At 36.1% G+C, this 27,903-nt stretch overlaps 1 protein-coding gene across 1 annotated transcript; it reads right to left on the bottom strand.

Moving 5' to 3' along the window:
* Nucleotides 1–1,690: 1,690 nt before the first annotated feature.
* Nucleotides 1,691–27,903, bottom strand: MBOAT1 (membrane bound O-acyltransferase domain containing 1). The gene is made up of 13 exons (XM_015831692.1): nt 27,727–27,903; nt 21,092–21,237; nt 20,316–20,393; nt 19,512–19,607; nt 14,545–14,600; nt 12,808–12,862; nt 11,609–11,792; nt 11,004–11,196; nt 6,941–7,044; nt 6,249–6,313; nt 5,040–5,172; nt 3,372–3,523; nt 1,691–3,143 (listed from the first exon to the last, which is right to left on the bottom strand). Exons 1-13 carry the CDS (start codon nt 27,814–27,816, stop codon nt 3,011–3,013), a joined length of 1,485 nt encoding a protein of 494 aa, XP_015687178.1. The 5' UTR covers nt 27,817–27,903; the 3' UTR covers nt 1,691–3,010.

Here is a 27,903-nt window from a genome sequence, read left to right as displayed (position 1 = left end):
CCTCTCATTCCCTATGAACACCAATTGGCACTGGCCTTGGAGATAGGAGGCCAAACCAGTGCGAGACTGTGCTGCCCAGCTCCAAATCATGTAGCCTGCTCAAAAGGGTATCATGATCAATGGAATTGAAAATCACTGAAGGGTCAAGGAAAGCAAGAATGGTGCACAACTACCATCTTCTAGCTCTTGCCAGAGATCATTCATAAGTGAAACCAGTGCTGTTTCTTGTCCCATAACTGGGCCTTAAACCTGACTGGAAGGGATGTAGATTATCTGTTTCATTCAAGACCCTCTGAAGCTGCCAAGCAATCATCTTCTCTACCATTTTCCCCAATATACCTCCATTTCCAGTATAAAGATATAAGATTTGGCAAAAAACAAGTTTAGGTTTTTCCATTGCTTTTCAATCTTTCCCCCTCAAACTGTTAATATGTTTGTGACCACTAGATGACACTACTGCTATGTAACATTTATAAGCAGATACCTTTAAAAATTAGAAGGCCAGATCCTGAAGTTGAAACTCAAATACTTTGGCCACCTAATGAGAAGGAAGGACTCACTGGAGAAGAGCCTAATGCTGGGAAAGATGGAGGGCAAGAGAAGAAGGGGACGACAGAGAATGAGGTGGCTGGATGGAGTCACTGAAGCAGTAGGCGTGAGCTTAAATGGACTCCACAAGATGGTAGAGAACAGGAAGGCCTGGAGGAACGTTGTCCATGGGTCGCGATGGGTCGGACACAACTTCGCAACTAACAACAACAACAACCTTTAAAAATATTGTCAAAACAATTCTAGTTTGAGAAACTACCATTCCATAGATGTTATTAAGTTACAACTCCCAGAAACCCTCACTCACTGGCTGGGCCATCTCATCTTTCTGTTCAAATTAGTCACTCAAGGCAACTTATTCCATAAAACAAAAGAAAAACTTCAAAAGATAGACAATTTTGCATTTAAAGGCCAGATTAAGAAAATGTATTATTTACTGAACTTTTAGAGGCAGAGAGTATGAGGGATCAAAACGATTCCCAAGACAATTGCCTGAGACAGAGGTAAAAGGAAAAGCTCCTTTCCCACATGGCTGATAAACTGGTTTTCCAGGTTAAAACAAAAGAGATACTGAATAAGAAATACTCGAGCTGACTGAAGATTCCTTCCTTCTGATTCATCGTAACTTGTGTAGATATGAAAAGATTGAAAATTTGAAGTTTATATATATTTAAAATAATTATTATATCATGGGCTGTATAAGCATGGAAGAACATCCATTTTTATTTAGGGACAGAGCCCCTGAGGAAACAGGAAATCAAGATTTATACCTTTTAAAAGTTAATATTTTTGCTTCCTTCTCCTGTTGAATGAGTCCTTCTCAGATCCAGAACAAATTAACTTAATTTCTGTTTCATACATTAAAATCATATACAAATAGTACAGTTTTTTAAATGATTAATTCAAATATCATAAAACTCAGGTACTTCCGGCAAACCAGAAATTGTCAAGACTTACACTGTTAGTTTTTTAAATGTTTTGCAGGTCTAGATTATGACAAATAGATTCTAGGATACTAAATAACATTCTGTGTTTCTTGTTTCTTCTAGACTATGAGCCCGTTGACATGTTAAAATTGGTAGGATTGGGAATCTTTTTAAAATTGCACAATCAGCCATACTTTTACCAATAATTTCATCACTGCATTTCAATGTTTTTATTGATATTTCTTGCATTTTTAAATCTGACTAATTAAGAATTTGGAATTCCGCTCAGAGATATTGTCCAGAATGTATACAGCCATGATACAGTTCATAAAAACAAAGAAATAGACACTGATAACATTAATTCCCAGAATGTTCTGGGAAATGCATTAGGTAGAAGTCATATAAACCAGGTTTACCTTAATTGCTCATGTTGATTTTGAACAGACCAGCTAATTAATTTTTTTAAAATCTAATTTTATAAAAGAAATTTGAACTTATTTGTTTTTATTCTTCCTTATGAATACATGGCTTTGTTGGTTTCCATTCTTAATCTGAAAGTTTTTTTTTTTCAACAGTGCAACTCTGCAACAAACAGCAGATAGGCACGTAGAGAAGCTGAACGTTATTTGAGAATTGAGTTGCTTAATTCTTATTAACCTATTGTGCTCATAGCATTTATTTCTTTTAGAAAAATGCAAAAATGGTTTTGTAAATTCCACTGTTTAAAAAACATTTTTAAAATCAGACAATTTGAAATATGCATATTTTGTACAGTTCAAGTCAAACTAAATAAATTGTCCCTGAGTTATTTCCAAGAAAATTTTCCTTGCACATAGGAAATACTGTAATGGAATGATGGTTCCCATGATACCTCGTTCATTGTTCAGCCTAGAATGAAGACGAACCGTACATAATTCAATTTTATCTAATTTTATACCTAAAAGGGAAACCAGACCGACAATATTCCACAGTTCTTTATCATTATTTTCCAATCAAGCAGCACATACTTTTCAATTGTTCTAGATCAATAAATCCCAAATGCTTTATTTAAGATATAAATATTCCTTTTTGCCAAAGAGGAGAGAAATCATAAACCCTAAGACTTTTTGATATACCAGGAGTAAGCTACTTATGAAATTTTACAGCCTACTCAGGAATAACACTACCAGATTTTTTTTTCTATCTTAACCCATTTGAAAGGATAACAGGAGAAAGGAAAACATTTTGAAGTTAGGCGAGCCAACATGCCTACCTGAACAACAAATAATATACATTTTCAATAAATGAAACATAAGTATAAATATTTAAATGCAGTAAAACCCTTCATTAAAATAGATTTTTTTAATTTATAAAAATTATAAATCTTGTCCTTAAAGCATGTAAACATTACCAAGTAAGACTTGCATTTGGATAAAAAGTCCAGTTCTGTTATGTCCTTTAAAAAGAGTTTAAAATGAAGGTACGGTATGCCTTCTTTGTAACCTTTGTTCCAGGATCTTGGAGAGGAAGGGGTTTTTTTTTCCCCAGTCTTACTTTTATTTCTTGATTTTATTCCAGCTGTGTGCCTCCATTTCAATGGCCTGATTCCCTCTGCTGGGTTTTTGAGATTTGTTTGGTAGCACCAGCAATACCAATATACATAAAATATGCATATGGAAATACAGTGATCTGTAAGTGATGAGAGATAATATAGTTACCAACTGCAATACAGAACCATGGCTTTATTATACCACTTTAATAAGTTCCACATCTCAGCGAAAACCCATCATGACAGCTGAAGTGATATTCTGAGCAGATAATTTAAGGGGCTTTACATGGGACATTTCCTGTTCATCTGTTCACACACCTGTCCAGCCATTCTAATGCACAATTTGAAACTAAATACAAATAACTTACTTGTATAATTTAATTGTCGGCTCCACAGCAAGAAGAACAAATGGTGCCACAGTGTAGCAAACCGACAACTGAGTTGCCAACCAGGTAACCATGTCATAGCCCACCTTGAGCAGCTTGGATGAGATGAAGACGTGTCGACAATTGTTCCTAACCTTATAAAATAAAAATTGAAATGTTTTGAAATAATTTTTATAGAGTGCATCTCTCACAGATTTCTAATCTATGCATATGCCACTTGGTTTTGATAAAGTTTTGCTATATTGTATGAAAAGATTTGCTTTCTTTTTCCTACTACTAATTTTAAAAAAAACTTTCAAAAGTTATGAAGAAAAGTTAGTAAGATTCAGCAGCTGAGTGGAATCGGTAGGAATACTAACCCTATGAATAAGCCCTTCCATTTCAGTTGAGTTACACAAATGTTATAAATTTGATTAGAATTTTTCTCCAAGGGCCAAATCTGGTATTATAATGAGCATGTAAAGACTTTTCAGAAATGGAACATATTTATCTATACAAATAATAAAATTTTACTCACACCAATTCTTTAAACAGTTTTACATCTAAATTTCATTAAATAACAGGATCTAACTTACAAAATAATTTTTAAACAGGTTGCCCAATTATGTAAGAGCAGGAATGTGATACATATTCATAACTATGTTCATATATGATCAGAATGAGCAGTGAATTGAATTAAATTGAACTGAATGAGTGAACTGAACTTTTATTTGGCTAAATGTGATTCAACACACAACGAAATTGTCTCCACTATAGAAGTACTCAGTGTATATGCAAAGCAATAGAATAATAAGCATAATAATACCAATAAAAGGGGGAAGTAAAGAAGATAATAATAATACTACAGCCAGACTCTATGGGTTGATATACATATACATTAGACAGAGCTGTGAGAATTAGGTGTTCAGCAGAGTGATCGCACGGGGAAAAATTCTGTCTCTGTGTCTACTTGTTTTGGCATGCAATGCGCTATAGCATTGTTCTGAGGGGAGGAGTTGAAACAGTTTATGTCCAGGATGGGAGGGGTCTCCTTCTGACCTGTGCAATATACAGGTCTCCTATGGGAGGCAGGCTGGTTGCAATTGTTCTTTCTGCAGTCTTAACTATCCACTGGAATCTGTACCTGTCCTGTTTGGACAATTACAATAATAATAATACTCTTTTTCTATTCTATTATCCACACTGTCTCAAAAGCCTTAAATTCTACAACCAAAGAAACAGACAAAAGAGCATTGATTTCTAAATTTAAAGATTATTTTTTTTAAAAAAAACCAAGTGCACACTAGAGTTTTCAAAGCGCCCAGGATGCAGTGTCAAGGATTAGCTAATACAGATGCAAAATATGATTATTACATTAACAGATAGACAAGAAAAAAAACAATTCTGACTTTTGTAAGTCTCTATTGGTTTCAATAGGAGAAACTGTTCAATGTACTAATTATTCTAATATATAATGCTACTCAATGAAATATATAGGAAATGGGTGTACAGCACATACTTTCAAAAAACATGATGCTTGAGATAGACACAATTTAATATAATGAAGAGAAAATGTGCTCTGCTTTGGAAATCAGTAGCACATGTGGAATCTATGATTAATTTATCTGGGCATGTACCCACAGGAAAAAAAGGATTAACAGGGATACATACTCTTCTGGCTGCTAGTGTCATAAAGATGCCAGTGATAAACGTAAAATAATATCCAGGATAAACACCATGCCAAAGAGCTGAGAGAAGAAATGTTAAGGCTGTGGGATACCAAGAAGTCCGATCATAACATACACTGAGGAGAAAAATCAGAAAAAGATGTATAAATATTCAGGTTACATGCAATTATATCTGAGTGTATTACTATATCATAGAATCAGAAATGATTCCGATTCTTTCTCGGTTTCAATCAAAAATGTTCTTAGGAGTGTTATTAAGGACTAGATACTATTTACTGACTATTCTCCTAATTCGCTACACATAAAAGGAATGACAAAATATTCTGATTTTAAATACTGTCATTAATTGAATTCGGTTATTTCATACCTAGGTAAATCTGAAATCTTAAAAAAACAAATATCTAGCGCACCCAGTATTTGTGTGGCTCTTACAGTACATAACTTTACTTTTGATCAGAACCTTACATACCTTCTATTTATATTTCAGATTAACAGTTATGGTTACAATTATTTGTGGAAGCGTTGCTAAGGTGAGAAGTGCACAACATCTGATGTCTGAAGCAATTCTTTTATTGCCTTTGTCAGTGTTTAGAAAGATCACTTTTATAATTCCTAAATACATCTGGCAATGATCTAATAGTTAAATTATTTTTTTATGAAAAGGGATTCTCATCCTCCTCCATCAACAGGTGGAATTAAAATTGATCAATGGCGTAAGTTAAGAAGGCATCACTGTTCTTGAGCAACAAACGAGGAAAAAGATGGTTCTTCACAAAAAAAAAATTGTATCCAAAGCTCAAGCCACAATCATTTCAGTAAACAAGAAATCAGTACATTAGTGATAACAGCGTCCACATGTGCACGCACATACACACAAACACACACAAAAACATACTTTAAAGGACACAAAAATTAAAATGAAAGCATTTTAGCCTAAGGCTGTAGGTAAACTTCCAGAAATGGATACATGGAGTGCCAATATTAGTAGGCAGTATCATTTGAAATTTTATTTTAGGGACAGAAGCATATTGTGAAAATCTTTCTTTTTTTAAAAATCATTATAAAATGATGAGTATTCCAGGAAAAAAATATTTTTCATTTTCACTGAATGCAACACTGTATTCCTAAATTGTATTTTAAATAAAGATTGAACCACTGCTGAAGAAAACCACAAAACACTTAAGTTTTTTACCGTTTAAGCCAGGCAGTTGTTTGAATATTCCAGTTTTCTAAGTACATTTTAAAACTTGTTGCCATCTAAGAGTGAAACAAGCATGCATTATTAGGTTTCCTAATACTAAAAATGTCAGTTTCCATCTGTATTTTAAGTTACATTAGTTCTGTATGTTGCATTATAGCTATATATTTTTTCCTTCTTTTCCTTTATCAATAGTTTGCAATTTGGTGTTTCTTTATAAAGGTAATACACTTTTTAATTGGCAAAAGTCAATGAAAAACATATCATTTCACAAGTCTCTTTATTTTTAAATATTTGGGGTTTTGCAATTATTTTTAAATATTTGGGGTTTTGCAATTTTAAAGAAACATTTGTAGAAAAAAATCAGTGTTATTATATTTGGATATGAATAAGCAGGGGAGGAGGAGGAGGAGGAGAGGAAGAGGAAGAGGAGGAGGAGGAGGAGGAAGAGGAAGAGGAAGAGGAAGAAGAAGGAGGAGGAGGAGGAGGAGGAGGAGGAGGAGGAGGAGAGTGGCTTTTGCCCTTGTCTGCATATTGTACTAGTGCAGTAAATGCATGAAGTTTATTGTACGAAGTTTGGACTTTCTCCATTTTATTTAAACAAGTTCTTCTCCCTATGGGTCTGGAACAATTTCCAGTTCCATGTTATATCTAAAGAAGACTCTGGCCATAATACTTCAACTTACCTCAATATTCCTGATATTCAAATTAGATAGTAGATCCCAGCGATAATTGCCTTTCTCATCCACACCATTGAAACCAAAACCAGCTGCATTATTAATTGCATCAGCTGCAAAAAAAAGTAAAAAAAACTTAGGCTGAAATATAAAAACCTACCTGACATATATTTAACAATTAACAATGGTAAAAAAAGTAAGGTTCTACATTTAGGCAAGAAAAACAGGTACTGTATAGTATTCTTTGCTCAATAGTAGTAACTGTGAAAGGGATCTCGGTGCCCTAGTGGACAATCACTTAAATATGAGCCAGCAGTGTGCTGCAGCTGCCAAAAAACCCAACACAGTGCTAGGCTGCATTAACAGAGGGATAGAATCAAGATCACGTCAAGTATTAATACCACTTTACAAGGCCTTGGTAAGGCCACACTTGGAATACTGCATCCAATTTTGATCACCACGATGTAAAAAAGATGTTGAGACTCTAGAAAGAGTACAGAGAAGAGCAACAAAGATGATTAGGGAGCTGGAGGCTAAAACATATAAGGAACGGTTGCTGGAATTGGGCATGTCTAGTTTAATGAAGAGAAGGACGATGGGGGACATGATAGCAGTGTTCCAATATCTCAGGGGCTGCCACAAAGAAGAGGGAATCAAGCTATTCTCCAAAGCGCCTGAAGGCAGGGCGAGAAGCAATGGATGGAAACTAACCAAAGAGAGAAGCAACCTAGAACTAAGGAGAAACTTCCTGACAGTTAGAACAATTAACCAGTGGAACAACCTGCCTCCAGAAGCTGTGAATGCTCCAACACTGGAAGTTTTTAAGAAGAGACTGGACGCCATTTGTCTGAAATGGTATAGGGTTTCCTGCCTGAGCAGGGGTTGGACTAGATGACTCCAAGATCCCTTCCAACTTATTATTATTATTATTATTAGTAGTAGTAGTAGTAGTAGTAGTAGTAGTAATAGTAGTAGTAGTAATTCTTAGAATGATCCATCTGACGTTATGTTGTAATAGAACTATTTTTCAATTCCCACTTTATAAGGGAATTTATTAGGGAAGATATAAAATAGTTGTTTTAGAAACCATGAATTAAATTCTCTTTGTATATATAAAAGGCATCACTGGTTTTGGAAGTAGGCCTAATTTAGAAAGCAAATTCAAGGAAGCAAAAGCCACATTTATGTAAATATACTGTATAAATGTTAGTATCCAATTAACAGGCCAACTACTTCCAAATGAATGTAACAGCATTTTATTTAGAATTCCAACTCAGTTAAGTTTATGTTCAGAGTTAATAAATCAAATCAAACCAAATCAGTCCTGCAATAATATTTTAACTTTTAAAAAAACAGCTTTGGAATTTTAAGCACTTTGAAGACTGATTTTTTATTTGACTTCTAAATATTTAGTAAATCCATACTGTTTTCATATAAAAAGGGGGCTATCCTATTTATAAACAAGAATAACAGCAGTTTATTTGATCAAAAAATGTAATGTTCTGTAGATAAATTGTGTAGAGAAAAAAAGAGGGAATTAATGCTAGTATTAAGAAAAATGATAAACTCTAGGATTTACTGATAGAGAAAAGTACTTTGAGTAGCATTAATTCCCCCTTTTTTTCTCTACACAATTTATCTACAGAACATAATATTTTTTTGATCAAATAAACTGCTGTTATTCTTGTTTATAAATAGGACAGCCTCCTTTTTAGAAAAGCACTTTGCTTTTCTCCTTTCCCATTACAGAAAGGTATTTATTACCCACAAACTCAATTCTACATTTTGTTTCTAACAACAGAGGAACAAAATTCAAACTATCCAATGTATTCTTTTGCATTCTTCTACTTATGCATTTTAATTTGTATATGCATTGCCAATATTGATGCTTAAGGGAAAATCCTTTGCTATGGAGGTTGCTGTGTGCAGGCCATTCACAATAAATTGATTGCTACCGCTTTCAAGGAATATTACAAAATGAAAACACAAACTTAATTTTTTTGAGCTTTATTTATCCTCCAAAGTAAAAAAAAAAAAAAAAAGGAGTCGGTTTTAGCTCTTATTTGGGAATATCATACTCTGGACATTTTGGAATCCAAGTCAGTGTGTGACTCATCTTTGCCTCAAAGTCTCATCATAACCTGTCCACATACTGTATAATTGTGTAAGTACAATTTACTGGCTTTGCCCAACACACTACGCCAAAAACTAAACAAACCATAATGTGATTTAGCAGATTGTTCATATCCTTTGCAGAGCATAACTTGATCCAGTACGCCTGTTCCATTCTGTTTCTGTCTGGATTGTTTTTAAGCCTGAAAATATCTATTGAACTTTAAGCCAGCTGAATTTGAAGGCAGCAGCAAAGTACAATGGCTGCTCTGCTTTGGGGCTTGCAAAAAATGCAAACACTTCTTAAAATGCAGCCATATTTTAAGCAGCATTAGTTTGTGACAGGTATCTTTTTATTCCTAAAAATGTCTATCTGATCTTCTCATAAACACTATTTTGGGAAAGGGGTGGGTGGGAGAAGGAGGCAAAAGACACCTCTCTTTCTTTCAAAAGGTTATCCAGGAAAGGGAAGTAAAACACCTAGGGGTGCAGGCATTCTCTAAAACAGGGGTCTTCAAACTTGGCCCTTTTATGACTGGTGGACTTCAACTCCCAGAATTCCTCAGCCAGGCACGCTGGCTGAGGAATTCTGGGAGTTGAAGTCCACCAGTCATAAAAGGGCCAAGTTTGAAGACCCCTGCTCTAAAAGATGCTTCACTCTCCAGCAGCTGTGTGTAGAAGCAGCCTTTTCTCAGCCCATCTCATATTTGATGAAGAATGCAAAGTGAACTACTTTCTAACATGCAGCTATGGATGCCATAAGTCAGATATTTTCATTCCTAAAATTAGGCTTTCTGTATGGCTTCCATCCTGAGCGAGAATCGGTTCACGTTAGAATTACGATCCTCTGCATATTGCATAGTTTGTGGCAGGATCTGTGGTTGACTTTGCTGAAACCAGGGGTAGGCAACCTTGGCTCTTTTATGACTCGTGGACTTCAACTCCCAGAATTCCTGAGCCAGCATGGCTGGCTCAGGAATTCTGGGAGTTGAAGTCCACGAGTCATTAAAGAGCCAAGGTTGCCTACCCCTGGCCTAAACTGTTCTTCTCCTGGAAAAGTTAGACCAGCCTTTGCTAACCTGATGAACTGGAGTGTTTAGATTTCAATTCCTATAACAAGCTCAACCATTATAAGATTGTGGGATACGATCCAACATATCAGGAAGATACTAAGACTTAATCTAGGTGGGTGTTGCTATACAGATAGTCCTTGACTTACAACAGTTCATTTATTGACCGTTCGAAGCTACAACAGCACTGAAAAAGGTGACTTATGACCATTTTTCACACTTATGACCATTTCATCATTCCCTTGGTCCTGTGATCAAAATGTGGATGCTTGGCAACTGACTCATATTTATGACGGTTGCAGTGTCCCGGGATCATGCAATCAACTTTTGCGACCTTCTTATAAGCAAAGTAAATGGGGAAGCCAGATTCACTTAACAACTGTGCTACTAACTTAACAACTGCAATGATTCATTTAACAACTGTGGAAAGAAAGGTCATAAAATTTCCTTAACAAATGTTTCCCTTAGCAACAGAAATTTGGGGTGAATTGTGGTCGTAAATCAAGGACTAGCTGCATTTGATAATTATAATGGACTGAAATATTATTGATGTCCTGGACTGTGTGCTTGACATCAAAGTAAAAACTGCTATAGAACTGAAAAGACATGCTCAGCACAAAGTAAGTAAGTAAGTCTAAATAAAAATATTATCAGATGTTTAATGCATATATGAATTTTACCTTGTCCGATATCCTCTGACACTTACTCAGACTAGTCAATAGATGTGCATCTCTCATTAGAAAAGTCACAAAGTTTAATCAGAAATAATGTGCTTAATGTCAAGGGTATAATACAGTGATATTCCTTTGTTTTATGCCTTGATTGATAAAATGGATACATCTACATTAAGCATAAGCATGCCCTGAAAAACAATCTTAAATAAACCTTACCCAGTGTCCAAGCAAAGTAGTATTTTGGCTTTGAGGCCTGCATGACAACATATAGAAAACCAAGTCTTGTCAAAAATGAAGATTGATTCATAAATTGATCATCAACAATGTAAGTTGCTGGGAAGGTCTTGGTAAGCGTCAAGAACACCACCAGAGACACAAGTGTGATACCAAGTTTCTGCTGAATGGCTCCCTACAAAGAAAACAGAATAATACAACAGTGTGAGAGAATAACATCTGAGAGAATAAAGCCTTTTAAAAAAAGTGTTTTAAGAAATAAACTACTGAAAAGTATGATTCATTGCATTTGCTAATTTTGAAAAAGGTATTTTCTTCTGGATTATTACTATTAATGATATGATCTCTAGCTGTGGAGACAGCAGCACTGCCTCTTAACAGTCAGAGCTGGGAAACATACGTATAAGCATAAGATGTGAGCTTGTGAGCTGCTCCGAAGTTTCTACTAAAGGAACAGAGTGCAGGACGTGAAGGTTTTTCTCCTAAACCAGGAGAGCTCTTTTTATATATATATATTTTTTATCATAACTGATACTGTTTATTGTGAAAACAATTTCAACATTAAGGCTTAGCATTTTGTAGCTTACCACTGGAGAAGGATCAGGAAATCTCTCACTACTCCTCTGTTTCCAGCTGACCTTTAATAACTTCATCTGCACGTGTCTCCCTTCAATGAAAGCTATATAATCCTTAAAATTGCTGCATGGGCCAGCAATAATACTCATGAAGTTGAGCTGATAGCTCAGGTACTCCAGTAAGGAAGGTCTTGTCCTGTAAAAACAAACATGAATTATGTATAAATGTAGATTTCAAATACTTTTTGAAATAAGCAATTATTAAATGTTTAAATAAATGACACTTTTAAACATAGTTCAAGTCTGAGAAAGAAAAACTAGTGAAACATGTAATAAATTTACAGGACACAATCGTTTGGAGGACATTGTCAAGAGTGAAAATCCTCGTACAATGACATTTGGAGATTGATTATTTCTTGAATAAAACAATTTGTGTAGGCAAGAGAGACAGAAAGAATTCATCTATGAGATTATCTGATTAGGCAATTACTCTATTTATACATAGGTATTTGTGTAAGGATGTATATTCAAATCTTCTCAACTACATCTTCTCAACTATTATCATTGTCTAACATTTCACTTCTTGCTAAAGCAGACATGAAATCCTTAACTATAACTGTCTCTTCTGCAACTGGGGTATTTGTGTCAGGCATAAAAATCAGGAACCAAGGTTGTTCAAATAAGTACAAGTTTACTTCATGCTAGTTCTCTACAAGAATCCGAACTACTAATGGCCAAAGCAAAATGGCGGTAGATAAGAATCAATGGTATTCAAGATGGACTTAGATCTCTTGTGCGCGTGAAGGGACTTCAAGCTGATGACACACTCCCTCAGGCTCAGCCTGGTCATCTCCTACAATTTGTTTAAATAGGATACATGGTGCACATATAGAAAAATAAAGCTAGAATTAAAAATCTCCTTTTGAGAGCCTTCTAATACATGATGTTCAGTTTAAATATTTGTACGTGCATCTTATTTATAATGGGAGAAAATCCAGTTAAAATCAATCCTATTCTTCATATATTTAGATCATAGAAATAATAAAATTATAATTTCATAAAACATAAAATAATTTCAGAATTTAAAAGTGCACGGATCATTATTTACACTACATTAACATTAAATAGAAACTGCGTAGCAGAAGTAAGCATCTAAGATAACCCAGGTATTAGATTTTTAAAAATCGTTAAGTGCCACTGTATTTTCTTACTTTATAGCAAGCTGATTCTGTTCAAAAGTTAGATCTTCTGCTTTTTTACCTATTCCTATTGAAAAGACATAACAATTAAATCAAGCTTTGCAGAAGGGAGACAACTATAGACACTAAAATTAAATTCTAATGAAAATTCATACATTACTGGATGCTGCATATAACCCACATTTATTTTCTGAGGGCTTCAAAAAGGGGATCTGGGCTGTCGACCAGTATCTTAGATAATTCCTAGAAATTATGTTGGCTTATGGGTAAAGGAATGCTTGTTATATACATTTATTATAAACTTATATTAATTGAAGTTTCATAGCTCGTCAGATTAATCAGTTATCCCAGCACTCTTCTTATCAGACTGTAATTTCAAAATAGCTGATAAAATATAGCTTTTAATAACATGTGTGTTTTTTGCCAAAAGTCCTAGGCACTGCCAGGAACCTTTGTTTAAAAGAATAGGAGAATGGCAGCTAGAAACTTATTAACCGTCTGGGTAGACTGTATTACACATTAGTGTAATAAAATAATAAAAAGCAATGTTCCTATAAAATGAGATGAGATTAACTTTACAGTTTTATATGAACATACTAAAAGTCTCATTGAACGGACTTCTGAGCAAAAATTGGACCATGAGATAAATTCTTATTTGGACCTACAGTATCTGGTCTATCAATGTCCTCAGGCCTTCAGGAGTTAGAACTGACGTTTTTCCAAACAACGTAGACTACAGAGTTGAAAAAAACATAATGGAAGTAGAGAAGTACAGAATCCTTCCATACAATTACCAAGAAAACTGTATCAATGTGATGATGTAGTCTCCCAAGGAACCAGTCTTAATGTGAGGGAAATTTTAATCTTTTTTTAAAAAAACAATTAGACTCAATCTACTTTAAGTAATTTGGGATGGGCCAAAATTTCACATAGTATATCATTGACATGACACTGAATAGAGAAAATTATTTAAATCCTTCCCCGACACACACACAAGAATTATCTAAATGTTCTCATTCATTTCAGTCTCTTTCCTTGTAATGCAGGTAAGGCAGAACATAATGTTTCAAAACACTGTTAAGGGAGTCTTAAACCTACAAATGTTCATTCTAAAATAAATATTGATATTTTTGCTTTCAAGGGGAAAATGAAATTGATAATTATTATGTAAAAACAGAGTCTACGCAGCTTTTAAACTCTCCCATAACTAACAAAACCATTTAATTGGTTAAGAAACTCTGGACAGTCTGGACGGTTTCATTTGTTTCTTTGATAATTTATATCTTTTCCTCCAGGAGCTACATGGGGTGCATATTCAAATAGCTTCCATGGTTGAGGTTTGACTAGGAACTAGAGTGCCTGAGTCCTAGTGAGTCATTAGCTACCACATCTTTTTCTTATTTTTTAATCCTTTCATAAATATGACTCAGTCCATCAAAACAATAAGAATGTAATTTCTGACAACTTATTTATTATTTATATATATTTGTAATTTTTTCCAGTTCTATTCTATTTATTAAAAAAACACCAGAACAAATAAGGGTTAAATAAGTAAAACTGTCCATAGACTTCAGGTTTTTTTTTAATTATTATTATTACCAAATCTTAATTGTAACAAGATGACTTCAAGATCTTGGCAGAGACAACATATACTGACTACTTTTTCCCCAAACATTGCCAATGTCTATTTATTTAGAGAATTTTACATACAAAATGGAAAATGAAAAATAGAAAAATAATCTTCCTTACCATCATGAACCTGAAATGCAAGAGTTGTGATCTTTTGTGTTACAATCATCAATGGGCTGTAATAAAATGCAGAAAGATAGCATTTTCATGCTCCAATGTGTTTATATTTTTCACCTTCATGTATTCTTATGATTTAAACAAGCTGTAGATCAGATATTTTTGTACCAATTCCCATCAGGCACAGATAACATGGCAAAGACAATGGGTTATAAGAGATATTAAAGTCCAGAATATCCAGAAATGTTTTATATACACACAGACACAGACAACAGACAACAGACAACAGACACACAGACACACACACACATATATACATACATACATACACATATATACATATACATACAAACAGAGAGAGAGAAAGAGAGACTGTGTTCACACAGCACAGGAAGATATAATTTGCTTAAGCCTGGGTTATTGATTAAACCATAATGAGTTGCATTCATATAACCATCATAAACTATAATTAACAAACTATAAGAGACGGATTCACCGACTGTACTAAACAAAATTGAGCCAGTTTGACTATGGTTTAACAACTTGTATGAGCTCAGCTATACAGAATTATTTGTATCAGGACAATAATCTAAGTTAGGCAATCTGACATACTAGGCTTCCTATGTGTCTGAAAAAAGTAAAACTTGTCTCTTCCCTGTTCAGAATTGATATTTGATGTGGGTTTGAAATTTCATAAGCTAAGATAATGTTGGAAATCAATCATTTATGCACATTCCATACAAACATGCCTACAATTGCAATGGTAGTTCAATGGTAGCAAGAGCCCTTTATACATCAGGATTCACCTGCTGAAATGGACACTTACAGGGCTACCCTGAAGACTGTTTATAAGTTACAAACTGCATAAAATGTGCTTATTTGCTATATGACAAGGAGAGCAAACTACTAAACAATTTCTTGCTGTTTTGTTGGTAGCATAAATGTATATTTTAATATAAATGTATACATAAATGTATACTTTATACAATTGTAAAGTTTTATATTTTAATGCATGTTTAGCTTTAGGAATTTGTTCCGAACAGTAATATTCCACAGCGGTGGCAAGACTACAAACCCTGCATTTGAAACAGCTGTTCAGCAATAAGTTGATTACATTCCCTTGTCAGCACATCCTCTTGATCAATTACTTCTGTGTTTAAACACACAGCTTACAAGTCAAGCCCATTTTGTAGCAAATTCATTACAAGTTGATCTCCAGGTACACATAGTTCAAATGACATTGTATCTTCCCAAATGTGCTTGCGTATATAATTAACAAGCATTGTAGCTTGCTTTGTAGAGAAACATTGTAATGAACTTAATCTGTGCACTTTCAGCTAAACACCAGAATCCAAGCCACAGCCAAGATATTAGCTTAATTTAAGACACTTTCTCTATCTCAGTAATTCCTAACTTTAATTTCTCATGTGAGCTAAAATAACAATGTTTTGTGAGGATGAAGCTATTTACACATACATTAAACAAGGCCACCCTAAAAGCACCTAACACTGTGAGTGGGGTGATCACTTTCATTTACTGTACTTTTTCCACTACTAGAAGCAGTGAGTTTCAAAAATTAGTAACAGAATAATAAATACTGAATAATTCTAATTCTAATTCAGCAACTAGATTTGAGGCTGATTCTATCAAGGAGACAAGCAACCTGGAATTAAGAAGAAACTTCCTAACAGTGAGAACAATTAAACAGTGGAACGACTTGCCTTCAGACATTGTGGGTGTTTCTTCACTGGAGGTTTTTAAGAAGAGACTGGACAGCCACTTGTCTGAAATGGTATAGGTTCTCCTGTTTGAACAGGGGGTTGGACTAGAAGACCTCCAAGGTCCCTTCCAGCTCTATTCTATTCTGAATACATGTATATATACACACACATACTCTTTAAGATGAATTAAAATAAGTCTTGACATTCTGTATTTCAGTGATTACATGTGGGACTTATTGTGGCAATTTGTGTTCAGCAGAGTGATGGCACAAGAGAAAAAACAGTCCCTATGTCTAGTTGTCTTTGCATACAATGTCCTATACCACCATCCCGGGGGAAGGAGTTGAAACAGTTTGTATCCAGGATGTAAGGACTGAGAAGATAGCTGCAGACCCTTCACATCCTGAACATAAATTGTTACAACTTTTCCCCTCGGGATGGCACTTTCCAGTTTCCCCCCCCCCTCATGCCATCACTCTGTTGAGCACCTAATTCTCACAGTTCTATCAAATGTGTACGTATATCAACCCACAGAGTGTGGCTATGGTGTTATTATTTATTCCTTTTATGAACTTATTATTATTTTCTTTGTTGCCTTGCAAGTACACCAAGTGTTTCTGTGCTGGAGAAAATTCCTTGTGTCTCTAATCACCCTTGGCCAAATCAAGTATTCAAGTCACTGGACTTTGTGGCTGCCTGGTGATGCTAGGGCTTCAAGCTGGCTGGTGTGGGGCTGGTGCTTGAGGTGACACTTCAGCCAGCACTGGGACAATGGCAATGGGCTAAAATTGTTGAAGGGTGGCACCGCCGAGGAATGCTGTGTCAGGCCTTACACCACAGCAAGCCCCTCACTCCCTGGCACCTGCCACGACAGCTACTCTGCAGACAGGCTCTCTCCTTATGGCCTGTCTGGGACTCCTACCTCTTCCTATATCGCGGTCATGCAAGGTTCTTGCTTAACGACCTGCAGTCGTGGGGTCACCACAGCAACTGGAATTGCCAAAATGTTCATTTGCTAAACAACGCGGTCACATGAGGTTGAAGTTTATGACCTCATCTCACTTAGCAATGGAAATCCCAGTCCCAACTGCCATTGTAACCCGAGAACTGTAAACGTAATTTCCAGGCAAAGCCTGGATGAGAATACAGACAGGCCAACACTATTTGAAGTTATAGTAGGGCTGAACAAATGGTAATTATTTGTCCATGAAGTGCTACCTGCAGTCGCATGATCAATATTTGGGTGCTTTACAGCCTACCTGCATTTATAACCGCAGGGGCACTTCAAGTCCCCCCAACCCGCCCTTCTGTCCTTCATCTCTGCCCTTTTAGCAACCTGCATATCAGCACTCCTTGCTGGTGGCATTGGGGCTGAAGTAGAGGCGTAGGGCCTTTAGCAGTCTCAACTGGCCACGACTGACCCCAGGGTTTAGCCCCAGGGTTGCCAGCACCCCTGAGAAGGGCCACCTCAAGTCTTCCATGGTAATGGAATTATTCCAGCTAAAATATTTGTACTTTCAGTTCAAATTTTATTTTTAACCATTTATGAAAATTTTGATGTCTTTCCTTCCAATACTCTTGAGGTTTCTTTTGTGTGATTACCGCATGTGGCAAAATCCTTTTTTGTTGTAGCATTTCTAAGACTTTGTTAAGTCTTAGATCTCTGTTGATTTAGGGGCACTTTCCCAACCCAACGTTCTTGAAGCGTATCCACTTGTGCTGTTATGGAATTAAAGGCTTTGTGATCCAGAATATCTAAAGGAAATGTTCCCGTCACTGGCAACAGCACCTCCCAAACTCCTGTCTGAATTGTACTAGGTTCTCGTGACTCATTGTATTGTGAGTCTATTTCCCACAACCCTTAATTAATATACCATAAATTTGCAGCTGAAGCCATTGAAATGGCTAGATTCAAAAGTTAAAAGGGCAAGGAATCCTTTCAACAAGTCTGATAAGGATGCATGCTGAAATACCATTTTTACTGTACAACATTAAAGCTGCAGGATTTTATTCATTAAGCATGCCTTTGTATTTCTGGAACAATGAAAAAAATGAAGTGCTCCAACTAGTCCAGTGATGGCGAACCTTTTAGAGACCGAGTGCCCAAACTGTAACCCAAAACCCACTTATGCATCGTCGGGTGCCGGGTGGGTGTGGCCCATTGGGTGGGCGTGGCCCATTGGGTGGGCGTGGCTGTGGTGGTAACGGCAGACTGGGTGGGACTAAAAAGTTCAATCAATCAATTCCAACTTTGCAAGATTTTTTTCCCATGAGAAGTTGAAATTGACTGATTGATTGAGCCTTTTTTTTTTTTTGCACACGGCGGCGGAGGCCTAAAGCAAAAAGGTTTTATAAAACCCAGCTGAAGGCCTAGGACTGGGGTGACAGCGCGCGTGCCCACAGAGAGGGCTCTGAGTGCCGCCTCTGGCACCCATGCCATAGGTTCGCCACCACTGAACTAGTCAAATATCTAAACAAAGATCTCTTGATTAACTTGTCCTCTGTGTCTGAATTATAAACCGGTGTTAAAACTGGGAAAAAAGAAACTTACCAAGACCATAAAAGAGTAAGACATGAAAAATTATAAAAAATATAAAACTATAGTTATAAATGTATTAAATTATTTTTAAAAATGCAAAAAAAACCAAACCAGGACAACTAATGAGTTCATAAATGCAGGTTTATCAGAATATTTTGATCTTTAAGCAAGTAGAAAAATCATTGTATAAAACTATATTTTAAATAAGATGTTTGGATACATTCAGACTGGCCATGGTTAGTTACTGTGTATAAGTAATCTGCAATGTTTAAAAGACTATTTTCAATAGAAAGTTACTAATTCTATCTATGCCAGGTGAACCAATTAAACTTCATAGATTTAAAAATGAACTAAATACACTTTAAGAAAAGAGCTGCAGCAAAAGGACAAAAATAAAACAGCACTGTATTTATTCCTGGAAAAGACACGTTATAAAGAATACATTTCTAATTTTTGAAAACATACGTATAGTTCCAATATTCATCTTCTCACTTTGGGCCCTGTCAACAGGCCCGATTCATTTGAAATGTAAATACTTCCTAAAAGCCTGGAAGATTATTTTCCTCACCAACAGTTTAAAATTCATCTAGTTCCATCATCTACATGTCCATTGTGACATATTATTAATTCCGATGAAATAAATCGTATGATACTGAATTCTTCTTATTTCTATTTATTATAGTATGAAAATATGTATTATTACTACTTACCCTGAGAAATCTGTAGTGAGAATACCATACTGGAATATATATATTCGGCTAATATGGCACAGTGTGAGGTATCCCATAGCTACCAAAAAAGAATACCTAGAATCATATGCATTGATAGTATGAAACACTTCAGCCAGAACATTGTAGTCAAAATAAATGTAAGTACAGTAGAACCTGGCTCCCAATGGAGCTATTTATTTTGCTTAGGTTTGCTTGCCTCTGATCTATTATCAAAAAGTTTAGACAGCAAATTTTCATAATTTCTTATGGCTTTCTTATAATCTGTGGATCTGAAAACTACAGCTAAAATATAACCAATCTCAAATAAAAACAGTTTTAGTGGAATTGATGTCTTGGTTTGGTCTACGTGATGGGGCTGACATCAATCTTGTAAATCTGATTGTGCTGTATCTCCTCCTCCTTATAGTTCAGTGAATTAGGAAGGTGTCTGTCTGAGCCATTTCAGAGTATTTTCTGTCTGTTATAGACTTAAGAGTCACCTTCTAGAGGAGATATGTGGCAAATATATATTTAATAAATGAATAAAAATATACAGCATTTCAACCCATCACCCTGTTGTTGGATTTTGTATATCTCCATCGAGGTAATCTTCCTCGCTTTTTGTAATAAGTACATTTAATCAGTACTCCACATTGCCTTAAAATGGTGAAATAAGAGGTGCCACAAGACAGGAACACAAGGTCATAAGCAACCATTAATCAGATCCAGTAAAGAAACGTAAAGAAACAACAACATTTTAAAATATTACAGTTTTTAACACTTACGATAGACATACAAACTTACCTATGAATGTTGGCAATACTGGCCATGTTCATGATGAAATAACTTATCATCACTAAAGTGAAAATATGGATGGAGTACCTTGGAAGAGAAGAAGAAAAGAAATTCCATTTTCCAAGTGATAGCTAACAGACAACAACACTTTTCTGAATTAACTAAAGGTGAAGGAGTCCCTGCGGATTTTTACTCCACTAGTCGTTGCAGACTCTAGGGGGCGGTGCTCATCTCCGGTTCAAGACCATTGGGCTAGTGCTATCTGAAGATATATGTGGTCATGTGGCCAGCATGACATCATTGAGCATTGTTACTTCCCACCGAAGTGGTACCTATCTATCTACTTGCATTTGTATGCTTTCAACTGCTAGGTGGACAGGAACAGGGGGGAGGATGCGAGCTCATCCCATCGTGTGGTGCTCAGGTCTCGAACCTGGGCTGCCAGCTTTCCAACCGAGAAGCCCAGCATCTTAACCGTTGAGCCACCGCGCCACCCTCAAATTAACTAAAACTTATGTAGAAACAATCCAATCATGAAAATCTATCTGAACAAGTGTTTACTTTTTTTTAAAAAAAAGTAAACTCCTTGGCTCTTGCTCTCTTCCTCTTAAATCACAGACTGAATATGTGCTCCTTTCTTGGAAAATCTACTTGCTGATAAAACAGCTTTGACGTTTTGTTTTCATAATGTTATGGTTGCCCAACAGAATGTTTTACAATTCCCAGAATACAAGCTACTAAATTCATAGTCAAAGTGAATAGAAAGTTAGACAGAAATGACTCACCAACCAAAGCAGAAGAGGGCAAAATATATTCCCAAAATTGTGGCAAATGCATGACGAACACCAGAGTTGGCTTGACTAGGCTTTAAGTACAAGCGAAACCAAAATGCAGCCAAGAGAGCACAAAGCTGACAAGCAACGAAATTGACCTAAAAGAATATGAAAATAGATTGGAAACTCTCATTATCATTAGCAAGAAAAAAACTGTCATAAAATCCTGGAGATGTTGTAGGACAGAAGTCCCCAACCTGTGGGCCACGGCCCACTACCGGGCCATGGGCTGTTGGCCACTGGGCCGCCTGAATGGCTGGCCAGTGCATGCATGTATCCGTGCACATACACCCCCACTCACGCTAGCGTCACAGCATTGCATGGGTGCTGGCGATACCGTGAGCATCATACAGGGGCTAGCTAGCGTCACGAGCACAACTGACACTCGCGCTAGCATCGCAGGGAGCACTGTATAGGTAGGTAAGTAGGTAGATAACAGATAGATAGATAGATAGATAGATAGATAGGTAGGTAGGTAGGTAGGTAGGTAGGTAGGTAGGTAGGTAGATAGATACCGTATATTCCGGTGTATAAGACGACCCCTGACTTTTGAGAAGATTTTCAGGGTTTAGAAAGTCGTCTTATACGCCGGAAAATACGGTAGATAGACAGACAGACAGACAGACAGACAGACAGACAGACAGACAGACAGACAGACAATATTGCAAATGAGTAAATCGCCTTTGGTGTTTATTTCAAGCAAAAAAAGCCTTTGCATTTAATCGAGATTCGTTTTTAAAATCCAGACTCATAGTGCAGTTCTACATATGTTTATTTAGGTACAGATCCACTGAGTTCAGAGGGGCTTGCAAGCTTTTTAGGAAGGAAAGTTGCTTTCTAAAAACATTTCTCTGAATACAAAGGCAAGCAAGAAAATTAGCCAAATTAATTCTAAAGATTTACTCAACATAAATAAATAGAAGCACGTTGTGGCCTACTGCTACACGATCACAATTTGCAGAATTAAAGAACGGAATACAAACATTCATATTGGGCAATTTCTCATGAGGTTTTCATGTGCTAAAATAGTCATCACCAATAAACACATACACAAGCTTCTCTGTTCTCTAGTCCAGGGCTCTTCCCTGACAAAATAAGCAAGGAATTATGTCTTTTTTTCATACTTCATTATTTCTTCCTCTTCCCATTTCTGTAATATCATGCTTAATGAAAAGTTCTGAGAATTCAAAAGGCTACATATAATTCAGCTGGCTTTATTTTAATGAGATAGGCATTTCAAGCCATATCTAGCACAAAACTTTGCTAAAATCAGAATGTTTACCTATGATACACATAATGTAACAGAGCCTTATTTCAGAAAATAACAAGCAATTGCCTGCTGAAGGCAAAGCAACCAGATGAATACTTTTGTAGAATGTAGATTATTCTGAAATAGAAAATCATAATCTTCTCACAAAATACTAAAACATGTATTTATTAATACGTATCTTATTTGAATTAAATTGAAATGAATTGAATACTTTATTTGGCCAAGTGTGATCAAACCCACAAGGAATCTGTCTCTGACGCAGAAACTCAATACACATGCAAAGAAAAAGAATAATTATAATTATAATAATACCAATAAGGGGGGGAAGCATTATTTCATCTTGTGTATTTCATCTTCTGTATTTTGTACCACGACATTGATTTTATCAGTAAGTACTACTCTTTTCCTATTTTAAATAATCTAAAAAGCTCCTGAGATTCCAAATTGAACATTGGAACATTTCCTCTTTGTAGACCACCTACTGTGAAGCAGATAACCTGTCAGGAGAAGACAACCCTGATTATGAAGTCCATTAAGTCAGCACAACATGAAAAGGGAAAGTATTTCAAGTTAACGTTAAGAATAATTTTGAAGATTCTTACACATGACAGTCAGATATTATTATAGCCTATGTGGCGGTTGAAGAAAACGATGGCTTTGATATAGACATTTTTTCTCTGTGTCTCAATATTACTAAGATATTTCTGATTATTCTATTCTAAACAAGCAAAACTTATGGGGAGGCTGGTCATTAATTGTCATCAGTTATAAGAGCTTACTTGGTCCAAACAAACGTCTTGGGGCATGGAGGTAAAACCTCATGTAGTTTCTCTCGCCATGCCATTCCCACACAGTAAAACTATTTGTACTGTGATAAACTGAGGAAATTTGAATCTGGTCCTAGTAAAGAAATAAAAAGGTATACTCTGGAAACAGTGCAGGTAAGAACAACAAAAATGATTAGAGGGCTGGAGGCTAAAACATATACAGAACGATTGCAGGAATTGGGTATGTCTAGTCCAGGGGTAGGCAACCTTGGCTCTTTTATGACTCGTGGACTTCAACTCCCAGAATTCTGGGAGTTGAAGTCCACGAGTCATAAAAGAGCCAAGGTTGCTTACCCCTGGTTTAGTCTAATAAAAGGAAGGACTAGGAGTGACATGACAGCAGTGTTCCAATATCTATCTATCTATCTATCTATCTATCTATCTATCTATCTATCTATCTATCTATCTATCTATCTATCTATCTATATCTATATATATATATATATATATATATATATATATATATATATATATATATATATATATATATATATATATATATATATATATATATATATATATATGTATCTATGCATATGTAAAGTAGGATAAAAATCTAGTCATCATTACCTGTACCAAAATTGTTCAAAGGTGAGGACAGTCTTAATATGTAACCATATAGTTCAAGATTTTTGCAGCAGAATAATTGATATAGCTTTTAATAATGTTTTAATGTATTTATTGTTTTTAAATTAAGCACTGTACACAGCCCAAGGGCAGCATGATGACTCAGCGATTAATATGTTTGGCTTGCCAATGGAGTGAGCTCCTGTCCGCACCTTAGCTCCTGCCAAACTAGCAGCTTGAAAGTATGTACATGCAAGTAGATAAATAGGTACCACTTCAGTGGGAAGGTAATAATGCTCCATGATGTCATTCTGGTTACATGACCATGGAAATGTCTTCAAACAGTGCTGGTTCAATAGCCTTAAAACAAAAATGAGCACTGCCCTCTATAGTTGGCTATTACTAGTGAAGTAAAATCTGAAGACTCCTTTACCTTACTTTACACAGCCCAAAGTCACTTTTTTATAAGATGGGTGGCCATACAAATCAGGTAGAATAGCTAGCTAGCTAGCTAGACACATACAGACAGACAGACAGATAATATACCCCAACCCACCATCCCATACCAGGTGTAATATATGGGCTATACAAGTAAAATGTTTGGACAGATAAATCTCTATATTAAAAAAAGCTTACCTAGGAATCAAATCCTATTTAAAAGAAACAGTAGCCAATGGAGACCTGGGCTGATCTGTTTCTTTTTACGTTTTCAAGTAATATCCATGTCCACTCAACACTGATATGTTTGAAAATATTCTACAAACTATTATATATTTAAACTAAATTGGCAGAACTTACATTTCATGTTTGAATCAGTGTATGAATGTGGTCTAAACAAAGACAATATGCCACAACAAAAAGGTTTAGAGAAGTATAATGAATGCAATTGGTACAAAATAGATTTAGTTAGCCTTCCTAGCTTTTATTTCTTATCTTTAATTTATTTTGCTTAATTACTTCTTCTTTTCCATGATATACTGTTTATTTTGAAAACAACATTGTGGATGTGTATTAAATTCTACTCATTTAAAAAAGTTCCTGCTGCATAAGACTAAAATCATTCTTGCCTGAACTAGTTCACCCTTGCTTATGTTTTTTTTTAACTCCTATAACAATCTACATTTCTGTCTGGTTTATCTGTCAATACAATCTAGTGAGCCAGTTGCTGTTAATATAGCACATACTTCCTCATTGCTGAAGAAATACAATTTCCTTGTTGCAGAAAGCAAAAAAGCCAACAGGTGTCAGAATAAAAAGAAAATCTAATATCAGATTACCAGTCTCTTTTGAGGTCATAGAATAAATTCAGTTTTCCAACAAGCCTTAAGAAAAACATTTTAAACAGAATTCCATCACAACTACAACTATCTCACTCTCCTCCCAAATGTATCAGTCTGTACAAGACAACTACAATGGTGCAACACAAGCAAATACACTGCTCCAAAGAAGATTATTTCCTGCAAATGCACTTCTCCTATAGGAGACATGGACAGTTGCAAATAGCCAAAAACAATTGCTCTAATTGAGAATATTCATTTATAACAGAACAGCACGCAAAACAAATCAGACTACTGCCAATGCTGCTGTCACACAAAAGAGTTGCTTTGATCCAATAGCTCAAGAATGAGCATCATTCCAAGAATTCATGAAAAATTAAGCATAACAATCTGAGACAATCTGTTCATGAAAATATCCAAGATGTGGGCAGGCTTAATATATTAATAAAAATATTTAACACTTGTAAGGATATATGGCAGGGGTAGGCAACCTTGGCTCTTTTATGACTCGTGGACTTCAACTCCCAGAATTCCTGAGCCAGCCATGCTGAGGGAAAAGGGAGAGGTTTCCAAGCTAAGCCATGATGGCTCAGGAATGCTGGGAGTTGAAGTCCATGAGTGATAAAAGAGCCAAGGTTGTCTACCCCTGATATATGGTAAAGCTATTTAGTTAAATACTTGTAACCAAACTAAAAACTTGTTTCTCAAGATTTTAGAAACTTGTTGCAATGCAATTGTCACATACATCATTGCATAAGTTTAACAACTGTCACAAGCCAAGGCCAAACCATGCTATGGTGTATCATGTGTGTGAATTATGACAAAACCGCATACCTGTATCTTGGAGCAAGTTTTTTTTAAAAAACTAAGCTCCTAATAGGAGTACAATCAAGGTTACAACTGCTCTATGTAGTATATGGCCACTAATCCCCCCCCCCAAAAAAAACCCTTCAGAGCATACTGTTATTTACTCAGAATCATCATGCATTGGATTTTCTACAAGGATTGAGGCCTGGTGTCCTCTCTGTACCTTAGATTCCCGCTATATCGGCTTTGTACAAACGAAACTTCATAGCCTTCTAAAGCCTGATTACAAAGTCCGGTTTTGCAAAAATAAAAACAATGGCTATTTCTGAGTTGGGTGTAGACATTAAGGAAGATGACAGCGATGGGAGGCATGCAGAAGCCGTTGCCTAGGCAAAAGAGGCAGAAACATTTTGTAACTCCAGAACAGCGAGATAGTATTTGGAAGTAGCCCAGCTCCTCAACTCACTTAACTGTAAGAGAAGGAAGAGGCACAACAAAATCAGATTTGCAAGATTCTGTAATTACAGCTAATATCAATAAAAGAACTTTCAATCTTCTGGTGGAATTGATTTCCTGGTGTGGTCTATCTAGTACAGTTGACGCTGAAGACACAAAAAGCTACAAAGCCTCATTTCGCCATATAATAAGAAATACAAGGCAGGCAGCATATTACCCAAGATGTCTGGATTAGTGTAACATGAATAGAGCCTAAGGATATCAAAAATTCCCTCTGCTGCTAGACATATAACACTTAACATGGTGATACTGCAAACCATGACTTTAGCCAAGTACAGAATCAAAATGAAGAGTCTTAGAAAGCATATTTGATACTGTATGTTGTCTTTGTAATGAAACAAAGGCAATTGCAGCATTTGTTTCATTACAAGTGGCACTTTATAATCAAGTCAACTGCAGTCCCTTGCACATTTATTTTGAAGCAAGTTTCATAATACTCAGTGAAGTTGATAAGCTTCCTATCTGCCAAAGCATTATACATATATATTTGCATATACTCTTCCGTCTGGAAAGAAAGGATTAAAAATATTTTAAACAAATAAACCTGGGACAAGTGACTTCATTAAAAGTAACAATAGTTTTAATGAACTTCCTCCTCTACAGAAATTTTACCTCTCTTCACCTCAGAGCAGCCGCAAGATTAGTCTGAATCTGGATAGTTTTGCCATGAAAAGGAAAAAAATTGTATTTACAGCACTGCCAATGTTATTTTTTTTTTTTAAAACAAAAACAAGAACACATTGCTATTCTTTTACAAAGCAAAATTAAGGCAGATTGTGGATAAGGAAGTTCCATATGCGAAATAATAAAAAATATCTGCAGCAGTGCCTTGTGCTGCCACCCTCCCTCCCTCCCCCTTTTTACTATTTCCTGCACTTAATTCGTGATTCTTTCCGTTTTCCCCCTTCTGTCCTCCTCGCGGTTCTTAGACCCAAACTAAATCACATCCCATCCCATTATTAGCTTTCAACTAAAACCTGTAACCACTGAGCTTCACTTCCCTCGTTTTAGAGCAAAGCACATCACTTTATCAGCTATTTCCCTCCCGCCGGCGATCAGCGAAGTGTCGTTGGCTGCTACCCCTCGCACCCCCCCCTTGACCCAAAGGCAATTGGACTTCCTCGGTTGGACTTTTCTTTCTAGAAAACTGAAGAAGCTTCTTGGATGAGAAGCGAAACGTTTTCAAAGAAAGTAAGAAAAAAAAGAAAGTCCAGCTGTCTTTTTGGGGGAAAAAAGCCACCTTTGGGGGACAACCATGGCCTGGGTGATTGAGATTGTCCACAGATGTTCATTGCAAAGGGAAACCGCGATCGGTTAACTCACCTGTGCTAGGGGGATGCCGAAAAGGTCGCTAACGGGGTGCAAGAAAGTGGAACCCGTGGTCTTAAGGAGAATTCTGCCTGCTTCGGTCATCCTGCATTCCGGCCGGCCAAAAGCCGCCTTCCTCGCTTCCTCCGGACCCAGCCCAACGCTGGAGCAGACTCACATAGATACACAACT

The sequence above is a fragment of the Protobothrops mucrosquamatus genome, unplaced genomic scaffold, assembly GCF_001527695.2.
Source record: "Protobothrops mucrosquamatus isolate PMUCROS unplaced genomic scaffold, P.Mucros_1.0 scaffold_275, whole genome shotgun sequence".
Lineage (NCBI taxonomy): Eukaryota > Metazoa > Chordata > Lepidosauria > Squamata > Viperidae > Protobothrops > Protobothrops mucrosquamatus.
The sequence above is the reverse complement of the archived record's forward strand: the minus strand, read 5'-3'. Positions and strand labels throughout refer to the sequence as shown.